At 35.0% G+C, this 13,516-nt stretch overlaps 1 protein-coding gene across 5 annotated transcripts in view; it reads right to left on the bottom strand.

The window, feature by feature from the left end:
* Positions 1 to 396: 396 nt before the first annotated feature.
* CAAP1 (caspase activity and apoptosis inhibitor 1) overlaps positions 397 to 13,516 on the bottom strand; it is a 44,297-nt gene continuing 31,177 nt past the window's right edge. For 4 of the 5 annotated variants that reach the window (XR_014820564.1, XR_014820563.1, XM_021062724.2 and 1 more), the window contains one exon: positions 397 to 1,804. Coding sequence is in view for 2 of the 5 variants with exons in the window: in XM_021062724.2 (XP_020918383.1) it covers positions 1,458 to 1,804 (347 nt within the window). In the remaining 3 variants the exon portion in view is untranslated. Of the gene's footprint in view, positions 1,805 to 7,439; positions 7,624 to 13,516 lie in introns of those variants that run through there. The other variant, XR_014820574.1, reaches the window with a different exon arrangement.

The raw sequence follows: 13,516 nt of genomic DNA, 5'->3' as shown, positions 1-13,516 counted from the left end.
CTGTGAGAAAATTTAAATCATATCCATGTTTATCAGCCTAAGAGGAGTATTTCAAATTATATAGGCCTCTGTGCTTCATTAGAAGGATTCAGAGAGGGAAAAAAAAAATGACAGAATTATTTATTTATTTATTTATTTATTGAATTTTAGAATTATTTAAAGGCATGTTCAGGTAAAACAATGAAGATGAATTTCTAACTGCAAATCTAGTGTTTCATAAATACTATTTCCATAAGAAACCCTCTAAAATTTGCATATAATTAAGCCAGCTAATAAAATACAATCCCTGTAAGTTTTATGTATAAGGAAAATCCTCATATGACACTAGAGCATGGTTTATATGTAAAATATACTGTATTTGTTAGCAAATATAAAAACAACAGTTCCAGACTTATATTTTAGAAAAAAAATTAATTTATTTTAAGAGTCTCAACCTAAATTCATTTTGGTATCAAACAACTACAATTAGTGGTGGGGCAAAAAGCATCCATAATTATGGCAGGATGTTAATTTATTTACAAAAACTATACAAAATTAGATTAATTATAACATCAACTTATCAATGCTTCCTGAAATTACTTTTGGTTTTGGAAATATATCAAAAGTCTTTAGCTCCAGAATGATAATCTTTATTATTTTTAATTCATGGAATTATAGCACATCAGATCTTCAAGCAAAAACATCAGATGAAAGCCAGTACGATAAAATAGTCTCCTTTTCCTAATAGCTTGGAATGTAAATGAATACATGTTCCCTTTTTATTGAAGGAAAAAAAAAAACGACCTAATGTCCAATAATAGCAAATACCTGTTCGAATGGCTTGTCTGCTGGAATTAAATTTGGGCAATTACTTCTACATTGTTAAAAACTGCCTTATATTAGGTCCTTTTTCCTTTTATTAAAAAAAAAGCTTTTCTCATTCATTTTGAATCTCTAAGCCTTAAAACTAAAAATGTTCCTCAGTTTTTTTGAACTTTATATATTTTAAAAGTGCATAAAAGCATAACTAAATTTAACTGTTAACAAACCTAGGAACTGTAATTTAATATTCTATCATTAAATATAGGTAGCCTAAGGAGAACATGCTTGGTCAATCTTTCTTAAATGTTTAGGTGTGATGCCAAAACATTTCAAAATAAAGAAAAAGAAAAAAAATATATCACCATGACTCCTTCCTAATGGCTTTTCAGATATTAATTTGCAGATATAGCTGAATATTCATCTAACAAAGTATCCAGGTTACCCAATGATATTTGCCATGAATTCTGAAAACAGCAACATTATGTAATACAAAAGTAACAACACAACAACAAAAACATGTATTTTAGACATAAGGCAAATTTATCTAATAAGAGTTACAGAGAAGTATCATGTAAGACCCCAAAATAAACTTTAGATACAAAATTATATGACATGGCTTTGTTCAAACACATCTAATATTCACTCAATTTAAATAACTAGGCTGGCTTTTTTATATCACCAGCTTTCATGAGGGCTTTAATAGCTCTTGCCCTCATCTCAAGTTCTAGCAGCTCCAGCTGCTGTGCAGAAGGCTGAACATCTTCAGGTGGAGGAACAGTCAGGGTGGCTGCTTTGGGTTCTTTTGGGCTAGATTCTGCCAGTCCCAGAATTTCATTCACACTTTTCTCAATGTCTTTCTCCAGGTCATCTATCTGACCAGCTTCACTTTGGACTGTATTTTCTGGGACCTCAGGAGCAGCTGCTTCTTCATTGCATGGACCTTCTATGTCGCTGTCGTAAGCATCTGCATTTATACTGAGTACATCACTATCTTCCCCTTTGCCTGTAACAAACAAAAAAGGGAAAGAACCATGTAACCTAAGAGGCCTGGTCAAAATTTCCTTTCTATTTATGCTGCTTTAACCCCACCACCCCTCATGCAGTCCCAAATACATTCCATAATACCCACTTTACCCCCTTTTCCCCTGACTCAACTTTGAAAACAGATCTAATTTAATGTAAACTTTAATGTAGTTCTCATTCCAATTCAGTAGAACATGGAAGCACTGGGAAGTGAATACCATCATATGGATGTCCACAACCAATTTTCCTAATTAAAATGTCATAACACTCTAGACCACAGAGAAGCTTCTAAATTACAAAACGTTGACAGCCTTTGGATAGAGCATTGCTTATTACTGAAGAAGTAAAATTCCATTCAAGATGGAGTTTAAAATACTTTGCCTTATAAACCACAAAAAATGAAAAAAACATCACTGTTAAGCTGGACACCATGTGCATTGCAATTGTACCAAAGCTTTTCATATCCTTTTTCAAACACTTTGTTCTAAATCAATAAATTAAAGAAGAATGCCTTAGGCCATTTTCTAAGATAAAGTAAGTTTTCATCAAGAGGATTTTAATTAATACAGTTAGTATGCCATAATTTTTAAAAATGCATTTGTTACAAAACTTCTAAAACTGATGCTAAGAACTTGCATATAAACACAGATTGTACAGACTGTAGCCGTCAACCACCTTGGCCGTGGAGCATTATTAAAGTCCATGAGTCATTTACAACGGTGAGTGCTCCTTTATACCTCCAATTTGCTTTTTCCTTTTTTTAGGGCCACACCACAGCATATGGAAATTCTCAGGCTAGGGGGTGAATTGGAGCTACAGCTAGCTGCAGGCCCACGCCACAGCCACAGCAATGCAGGATCCGAACCACATCTGGGACCTACACCACAGCTCATGGCAACATTGGATCCCCAACTCACTAAGTGAAGCCACGGATTGAACCTGCATCCTCATGGACGCTAGTCGGATTCATTTCCGCTGTGCCACAACAGGAACTCCTATGCTTCCAATTTATTTGTCTTTTAAATTCCAACTATGATTTTTAAAAAGAAAGTAATTATCCCCCAAATGTTGGCTTTGTTTTCTTATAATAGGGAAAACATTTACAAAACACAGATTGACAGATGGAAAATTCTGATAGTAGAATCATAATTCTACTCCACGGATTTTAAAACAATTGCTTTACTGAACTTGACTGATTTTCCTGCATCCAAATTATTAAAAAACTACCTCTTACTCCACAATTAAAGTGGAAAATGAATCAACAAATTATCTGTGTCCACAAATAGAACTTGTAAAAAAAAAGTTCCATTTTAACTATTTAATGCCAAAGAATATTTTACATAACTCCTCAAAGCAACAAATAATCTACAAATAGCTACAGAAAAATGAATATAGCCTTTTAGGGTAAAGAAATAAATGTTTTACATAAGTATTCTAATTTGAGACAAAAATTTAAGAAAAGTAATGCTAAGTTGTTCACAGTCTCAAAAGGTTAATAGCCACTGATTCTGAGTGAAAATATGCTGTTTAAAAGATTATAAAAGTTTTTAGAAAAAATGTGACTTGGTTTTTCAGATTAGAAGCTGTTGCCTAATAATGAATGAAGAACAATATAATGAGTGGTGGGGAGAGAGGGAGATTCTTAGAATATCTGAGTACTAATCCTTACTCTGCTATTAATAAGCATGTGATTTGGGGAAAATCCCTTACTTTTTCGGTTTTTCTCTTCTGCAAAAATTAAGGCAGAGTTCCCACTGTGGCTCAGCAGTAATGAATCTGACTAGTATCCATGAGGATGAGGGGTCGACTCCTGGCCTTGCTCAGTGGGTTAAGGATCCGGAGTTGCTGAGCTATGGTGTAGACTGTAGACACGGCTTGGATCCATGTTGCTGTGGCTGTGGTGTAGGCCAGCAGCTACAGCTCCCATTTGACCCCTAGCCTTAGAACTTCCATATGCCAAGGGTATGGAACTAAAAAAAAAAAAAAAAAAAAAAAATTAAGGTAAATTCTCCTAGGATATCCCTAAAGTCTAGTATCATACAAGTAAATTAAGTCCATATAAAAATACATAAAATGGTAATATTTTATTTTTTTATTTTTTAAAAGGCAATATTTTAAACTATTTTCCTTTTTTCTCCTCCTAAGATATAGATATCACTTATCTTTCACTTAATGTATTTGTCATCTGGATAATAATCCACAAGAACTTCCTACTAGCCAATGAAAGTAGCCAATGAAAGATCAGTAACAAGTCAGTAAATCATTGTCTGCTAAAATTTTTTTCACCAGAAAATCTTTTTGGCAACAGATTTTCTAGTGAAAAGAAGTATATTTGTAATGTTAAGGCATTATAACTAAAATTCACTTTTTATCTTGGGTCCAGGGCATCAGTCTGTAATGACACAACTATGGAATATCTTATATGCTAAATCACAAAATTTGAAGTAGCTGTACTTTTATGAAATTAATCTGTTTTGATCTATATGCGGGTAAATAAAAGAATGATAGCAAGGAGTTCCTACTATGGCATAGTGGGTTAAGGATCCAGCATTGTCACAGCTGAGGCTCAGATTTGATCCCTGGTCCAGGAATTTACAACTTCCATATGGTGTTGAGTGAGGCCACAAAAAAAAAAAAAAAAAAAAAAAAAAAAAAAAAAAAAGATGGGGTAACTTAATTTCATTAAGTAAGTAGAGAATATACATTAGTAGATCCTGAAAACATACATGGAAAATCTTCTAGCTGACTGTCATAGTCATAAACTATCAAGCTTATATTTCCTACCTAAAAGGAGTATAGGGGTATACATAAGTACAGATAATTTTAAATGAAATGGATATTATGTTCATCTTTCCCCCCACCCTCTGGGAGAAGGTCCACAGTTTTCAAACACTTTTCAAATAGCTAAGAATTTGAGCTATATATTTTCACTTAGTTCAGATCACTTTTTAAGCCTACTTATAGAAGCTTATTTTAAAAGTGGCCACAGCTAAAGAGCTCCTCTGTCCTAAGCTTAAAATAATGAAATCCTGGGAATTCTCATGTAATACAGTGAATTAACGATCCAGCATTGTCACTGCAGTGGCCTGGGTCACTGCCACGGCATCAGTTGATCGCTTGCCCAGAAATTTCCATATGACATAGTGTGACAAAAAAAGATATAATAATAATATAATAATAATATCCTTATTTTATAAAGTTATCAGCACCAGAGATTCACGATAAAAATGGTATACTCACCCTTTCAATGCTTCAAAAGAAGAAAATCTTGAAAACATTTTTTGATTTGTATTTTCTTTTTTCTTTTCTTTTTAGGGCTGCACCCATAGCACATGGAGGTTCCCAGGCTACAGGTCGAACTGGAGCTATAGTGGCTGGCCTACACAACCGCCACAGCAATGCTGGATCCAAGCCATGTCTGTGACTTACACCACAGCTCATGGCAATGCTGGATCCCCAACCCACTGAGCAAAGCCACAGATTGAACCCTTATCCTCGGATATTAGTCGGGTACCTTAACCACTGGGCCACAATGGGAACTCCTGATTTGTATTTTCTATGGGTTTGTTTCAAACATTTTTAGGGGTCAGACATGGAGTTTATTTATTTTTAAAACAGAAACACGTATACATATAATTCATTGAAGAAATGATGCTCTATAAATTCATTATTTTCCTCTATTTACAATTAAAACTTTCCCAAATCTAAGTGATTGAGTTCTCTGTAACACAGTATTGGTAATTGCATTCACAAGTTCCATCTTCCCTTACTACCTGCACCATGGAGGCCAAAGCTTTGCAGAATTTGTACCTGAAATAATTTAGCATAAGCACTTCATTTCACAAATGTGAAAGCAAGATAAGTAACTTGGACAATAAATACAAACTATTTGAAGGTCTAGGGTCATACTTCAGGTCTTTTCACTATTTCTTAATTTTCTTTATTCTACTGACTCACTTTTAAAGTATAGTTTGCAAACATGAGTACATTTTCAAAGATAATTTAATCTCATCCTATTAGGAAATTGTAGGATTCTTCATTACCAATTATGATCCTCAAATGGGAAGGGAGTAAAATGTGTACATTCTTTCTTAAAATTAACTTTAACCTACAATGCCTCATTCTAAGTCCTCAAAATATCAGTGTGGTCATGTTCTGTCCCTCCACACCCCCTATTCTGTGTGTGTGTGTGTGTGTGTGTGTGTGTGTGTGTGTGAGTGTGTGTGTTCAGGGAGAACTGAGCACCCATTTAAATTATATGAGAATTCTACAAACAAAGAAGCATCTCAAATTTTCACACAGACTTGGGAATCTGAGAGTAACAAATCAATCTCAGGAAAATTATTTGTATTCTCTAACTGAAATAAAAACTTTCAATGTATGCATGATGTTAAACTAAGACTATTAAAATCCACCAGGAAAAATAAAAGATAGTTGGGCCTGAAGTAAAATAGTACAAATGTAATTAAAAGTTATTGAGAAAAAGTATTCAGACTATTAACTGTTAAAGACATCATAATCAAAAATGACTCAGGGAAGAGAGCAAGCATAAAATTAGATCCAAGTTACTGATGTCACAGAGGAGCAAACTAACTAAAGTAACTTTATGCACAAACAAACAAGAGGATATGACATACTCCTTACATTAATTATGCTCCTTTATATATCTAGTAACATGGGTTGTCCCTAAAATACTACATCTCATTTAGAGAACTTCAGAGAAAAGCAATATAAAGGAAGAAATAAAGCAAATAACTTAAGAGGAAGGATTAAAGAAGTTTAAGAACTTGACTAAGCAATAGTTACAGGAAGACAAAGTACAAGTTAAAATATTTTTCAAGAAAAAAGTAATAAACGAGTTCAAGGGTTTACTAAGCACTCATCTCTTATGGTTGATACCTTAGCCAACTACTCACGAATATACATTCTATTCCATTTTACTCTGGTCTCCATAAGTTCATCATTTCTCTTTTGTTTTCCAACTTGATTCAGGCCCTAGTCAAACTCTGAACTCAAGTACCAAAGATTTATTTAAATAACAAACCAATCCACCTAGATTCAATATCTATAGACAGTAAAATGAATCAATCATTATCAAAATTCATCACTAACACAGATGAATAAATGGAATAATTTATCAGAGAAAATATTTACTTATAATATTTATGAGTCATAGTTATAAACATGAGATAAAACCATAAAGGGAAAATATTTAGCAACTAAACAGAACAAGAAGAAAAATTACAACCTCAAAAAATAGTACAGTTTCAGTATTTAGAAAAGAGTACACTACATAATAGGAAAAGTTAAAATGCAATTCTTGTATTATCATCTGTAACAAACCCCAATGCTTGAGAGCTACAGGGATTTCCTAAGCCAGATAAAGGAAAATATTTTATGTTTTAGGTTTGCTTTTTGTTAAAATAGAAGTTTTAATTACCTAATGAAAGTAAACAAACACAAAAGAATTACTAATCACACATTTTGAGTGATAAAAATTAAAAAGAACTTTTAAGTTATGCCAGCATATTTAAACCTTGATAGGGCCTAAAATATTTCACTTGCTAATAATTCAACATGTCAGAACAGTTTTGGTGCAAAAAATGAAAGCATACCTAATGTTATGAGTGACTACATCCTCATGAAACTTCTTGATACGGCTTTTTTGGCATGTGAAAGTTCCTGGGCCAAGAGTTAAACCTGAGGCACAGCAGTAACCCAAGCCGCAGCAATGACATAACCATTAGACCACCAGGGAACTCTGCGGGTGAGTTATTAAATGAAGCCAAGAGACAAACCCTAGAATGTGGAATGATTAAATATCTGTCTGAATTCCTGCTAAAGGGCAAATTGAGCACATGTATCTAACTCCCTTCCCTATAAGGAACCCACTGAAGTGACAGAAGATACTTAAAAATAATAGCAAGAAAACTGTAAATTAACTGAGGTTGAAATTAACAAAGATCAATCATTCCTAAGTGAAACACAAAATGGAAAATTCACAAAAGAAACAAATCAACAAAGCTAAATAAAAATGTAAAACTTCTGAGAAAGAAAATACACTATAAAGACAATTTTCAGACCTACAAGAAAATATCAGCAAACCGTATTTTTTAAAAGGACAATTGTAAGATATATATGTCTAGGTATCATTAGAAATAACTAAAAATATAGGCAAAGGATTGAAATAGCTTAAGCATTTCACAAAATATGAAATATAAAGGATCAATAAATATATGAAAATGCTCTAGGGAGTTCCTGTTGTGGCGCAGTGGAAAAGAATGTGACTCATACTGATGAGGACGCAGGTTCGATTCCTGGCCTGCCTCAGTCAGTTGGGGATCCTGAATTGCCGTGAGCTGTGGTGTAGGCCACATACAGTTCTTGGATCCTATATTGCTGTGGCTGTGGTGTAAGCCCACAGCTGTAGCTCCAATTCAACCCCTAGCCTGGGAACTTCCATATTCCACGAGCGCAGCCCCAAAAAAGCCAAAAAAAAAAAACCAAAAAACTTTTATCTTTAAGAGATATATATCATTACTAAAACATTTACAAATGAACTGAAAAGCTATAGTTTTTGCTTTAAAGTAATCTAGTGGTAGAAAGCAGGTAGGGGTATAGATGAAAAAAGATTAGATATAGGTAGATAACTGTTGAGGATGGAACTGAGTACATGGGAGTTAATGTTCCTACTCTTTCCTATTTTTGAAAGTTTCCAAAATAAAGTTTTTTTAAGCTGATTTTTATTGAGAAACCTGAAACATCTCTGAAAATATTTTTAAAATATATATACATCTTCAAGGAGAAAATGAGAAAATCAAAATCCAGTATTCTTAATCAAGCAATCAGAGAGCTGGTTATTAAAGGGGTTAAACTATTTTACTTTGTTTTCTCTTTTAATTAGTTTTCTCATCTGATTTTAAGTTATCCATGTTCAGTGGTTATGCCATTTAGAAGAGCACATTTCATCATCCTTCCCTCTAGAATCTTAACTCTCCAAGGACTCCAGTGTTATCAATCTATTGGAATCTCATTAGTAACAAAGCCTATGATACATTGGACAGCACTGTTATGCCTCCATGGATGTCTTCAACTACAGATAATTTTGGTTTTATAAAATTTTAAATTTTAAGTTATAAACAACACACTTTTATTGTACTCTCACTGTAGAAAGTTGGCTTGGTAACTTTTTTTTTCTTTTTTTTTTTTTTGCCTTTTAGGGCTGCACATGTGACATATGGAAGTTCCCAGGCTAGGGGCAAAATTATATCTGCAGCCACAACTACGCCAGATCCAAGCCCATCTGTGAGCTACACCACAGCTCACAGCAACACCACAGCTCACAGCAACACCGGATACTTAACCCACTGACTGAGGCCAGGGGTCAAACCTGCATCCTTATGGATATTAGTCAGGTTTGTTACCACTGAGCCACAACAGGAACTCCAGATAAGTGAAGTTTTAGTGAGTTCCAGCCTTTTCAAGAAACCAAGACTTTATTTTCTGGGGAAAAAAAAAAAAGTCTTTTTAACATATAAGAATAATCTTTCCTGAAGAAGGCTTCAATCTTCCCCTGAGCAAAACTCACGGAACTTGGCTATTTTTTTTATGTAGCATTTTAAACTATCGTTATAAATTTAAGTCCATCATGTTAACCATCATACTCAAAATTTAATCATGTTATAAACTGATTATTACTCATAAAGAAGGAAATGCAAACAACTTAACAAAGAAAAACTGTCTAGTATTCTATCAAACCCCTTGAACTATCCATTGAACTTCTGGATAACTGAGTGTCTACTAGCCTGTGAACCTAATTAACTTTCAAGAAACACAAACCCAGGAGTTCCCGTGGTGGCGCAGTGGTTAACGAATCCGACTAGGAACCATGAGGTTGCGGGTTCGGTCCCTGCCCTTGCTCAGTGGGTTAACGATCCGGCGTTGCCATGAGCTGTGGTGTAGGTTGCAGACGCGGCTCGGATCCCGCGTTGCTGTGGCTCTGGCATAGGCCGGCAGCTACAGCTCTGATTCGACCCCTAGCCTGCGAACCTCCATATGCCGCAGGAGCAGCCCAAGAAATAGCAAAAAAAAAAAAAAAAAAAAAAAACCACAAATCCAGAGATTATTCTAAGAATCAATTTAAAATTAATCAATATCTATTACATACGCCAAAGTGGTGCTATAAAGGCCAGAGAAGAAGTAAGCCTTACAAAACACTACAGGTAGGATAGACCAAATATGTGTGGCATGATTTAAGACCAAAGTTTTGCCTTCATGGTGCTTGTGTATGCTTAAGACATGAACATCACACTTTAAAGTGCTAAATTGTACAATATAAAGTATAATAGGATTTCAGAGTATGTGTGGCAATAGGGAAAAGACAAGCTCTTTATAGACATGTATTATGAAGCAGGTCTTAGAAGCTAATAAGTGATATTGACGGGAAGGAAACTCCAAGTGTAAGGGGCAGAATGGACAAAGGCAAAGTGCTAGGTGTAAACTCAGTACAATACATGAGCCTAACAGAATAAAATGTTACATGTGAGAATATATACAAGAGTATTACCTAAAATTACTGCCTCTGAAGACATCACTATTCTATGACAAAAAACAGCATATGGACCCCTGCCAGCCTTTAAAATGTATCATGAAAGTGAGTATTTGTGGTCTCCTCGGGATGCACAAACAAGCTAACACATGAGAGATTCTGACTATAATCTTTCCTCTAGTAATCTGAAAGTAAACAGGAAGAAAAAAACTTTAAATATAATGCATCATTTCTCCTACCATCTGATTAAAAGCAGGATTTCAACAGAATAAAAGCCTGGTATCAAATTCTTGGAATGGGGGATTCCCTGGTGCCTCAGCAGGTTAAGGATCCAGCATTGTCTCTGCTGTGGCTCAGGTCCCTGCTGTGTTGCAGGTTCGATCCCTGGCCCAGAAACTTGCAGATGCCATGGGTATAGCCAAAAAAAAAAAAAAAAAAAAAAAAAAAACCTAGAAAGAAAAGGGGGGAAAATGAAAAATGAAGACAGAATAGGATATTTACAAGCACTGGGGTTTAGAATCAGGCAACTATTCTTCCCAAAGATCTGTTGGAACTTAGGATTTTTTCTTTCTTTCTTTCTTTTTTATCTTTTTAGGGCCGCACCCACAACATATGGAAGATCCCAGGCTAGGGGTCAAATCGGAGCTGCAGCCTCCAGCCTATACCGCAGCCACAGCAATGCCAGATCTGAGCCATGTCTGTGACATACACCATAGCTCACTGCAATGCCGGCTCCTTAATTCACTGAAGGAGGAAGGGAACAAACCCGCATCCTCATGGATACTAGTTGGGTTTGTTACTGCTGAGCCATGATGGGAGCTCTGGAACTTAAGAATTTAAAAGGACATCACACTCAAATATTCTACCAGTAACATCTCAGTGCTCTACAATCTATCCATCCAAGGAAGGTGTGCTCAAACTCATTGTCTACTTCACAAACTGCCATGTTTTCTGTGGCATTGCTCTAGCTTGTTTAAATATAAATATAAGCTTAGAAGGAGATACTAAAGACTTGATTCAAATTTTAGATAATGTAAAGCTATATTTCATATATACATGAGGTAGGCAGCCAGTTGCTATCAGTATGCCAAAAAGGGGGTAGTACATTTCATAAAACAGAAATCCTACGCTGAAACTAAAAACATTTTCATTACAGAAGTAGGAAAAAACAATGTATTAACTGTCAGTTTCACCCTAATTCTTTCTGCAAAATAAAATGTGTGAAAAGCAGGTAGTGGGAACCTTTGTAAAAAATAACTATGCCATTTCAGTGTATGGTATTGAAGGTTGAAAATGAAGTAAAAAAAGTACCCTGTATGTTTTTAAAATGGTTGGAGAAAAGGTATAATCTCATAGGGAAGGATAGTTTAAGAGTGTAGAAAGATGCTCAAAAATAAAACTCTAGCCAAACATCAGTTATCCAAATGAGGGAATATCCAAAGAAATAAAAGCTACAGAAGAACCTCTATGATGACCACACATTTTACAAAGGGCACATAATCATAGATTAATGTAAAAGACTGGAATGAATCTATACAAGTAATATAAACAAAGTTAAAATCTAAGGGTAACAAACTAAAAAATGATTCAGTTTTGTTAAGACAAAAAGGAAAACAAGCTTGTAAGCAATTTACTCTTTGGGGTAGGTGGTAGACTATTAATGGGTGAATGTAAGTAGTATTCTATTTCATACCTATCTCCTTTTAAGAACAAGGTACTTACTAGACAGGGTAGAAGAGAAAGAAGGAATTCTTTCAATCATCTATCCATCCATGTACTTATTCAAAAGAATATAGGTAACCCCTATGAACAAGCACTGAAGACTTAAGAATCCTAAAACATAATCCTTTGCCCTACACTACCTATATTTAGGAATTCATAAATGTTTCCTGAATTGAAAACAATTATTAATTACCAGGCAGCATAAACTTATAATAGAAGTAAATAAAAAGGCAATAGTGGTATGAATGAGGGCACTGAGAGAAAAGGTGAAGTGAGTACATTAGGAAAGACCTCACCAATTTGGAGATGTTTGATCTTAAAGAACAAGTCGTTTGACCTAAATAAGAGCACAGCTCAGGTGTGAGTAAATATAATCTCAAATTTGAAGAAACTGTAAGACAGGTATTAAAACTTGTAGTCACAATTGACAGATTTCCAGGCATATTGTGAGATATACCGGGAATTAGACACATGATACAGCAACACAGGTCTGGTTTTCAAAAGAAGTTGACTTCTCTAAGACTACAGTACAGTAATCCTGACACCAATTCCCAGTAAACTCAAGATTTATCAAGAGTAATGCTAATTAGACAGATTAGGTAGCATTTGATCAGGGATCAAAGTAATGTGTGGCGACTCCCATGGTTATCTTGGGGCAGAGCACGCAGGCAGAAGAAATAGCAAAGTCCCTGACACAAGAGTGCTTAGACTGGAGATGAAAGCAAAGATGAAGGAATAGAGGGAACAGAGGGGAAAATGACAGGTCACATCACATGGTACTACCCATATCATACCATACCATACCACATGGTACCAGCCGTAAGAAGGACTGAGATGGAAAGCTACTGCAAGGCTTTGATAAGAACAGTGACATGACCATTCCTACAGTTTTCAATAGTCATTCAGACTAGTGTGTGGAAAAAAGACTATAGGAGAGCCCAGGGAGAAATACAGTGATCAGGATGCTCTAAAGAATCAACGCCAGAATACTATGGCTAAGAAGAAGTGTGAAATGGTTGGATTCTGAATATTCTGAAAGTAGAGCTGACAAATGTTATTGACAGAGAAAAACAGACTCAAGAATGAGTTCAAGGATCTTGGCCTGGACACCCAGGATGTAACTGCTCTTTATGGAGATGGGAAAGACTGTAGAAGTAAGGTTTTAGGTTTTGTTTTGTTTACTTGTCTGTTGCTTTTGCGGGGTCAGGGAAGAATTAGGATTTAATCTGGGACAAATTAATTTTTAACATGTTTATTCAACATCTAATAAGTAAGATGGATATACAAATGTTAGAAAGAGGCCTGAATTGAAGAAATAAATTTGTAGTTGCCAGTCTTGAAACTACATAAGATCACTACCTGGGAATGTAGAAAAGAAGAAAAAGTATGAAGAATAAATCTTGGGACATTCACCCTTTAGAA

This window comes from Sus scrofa, chromosome 1 (genome assembly GCF_054392235.1).
Source record: "Sus scrofa isolate SSC_HxYL_T2T_F1_AM1 chromosome 1, Sscrofa_HxYL_maternal_Yorkshire_Landrace_v2.0, whole genome shotgun sequence".
NCBI classification, from domain to species: domain Eukaryota; kingdom Metazoa; phylum Chordata; class Mammalia; order Artiodactyla; family Suidae; genus Sus; species Sus scrofa.
Note: the sequence above shows the minus strand (reverse complement) of the source record. Positions and strands in the feature narration are given on the sequence as shown.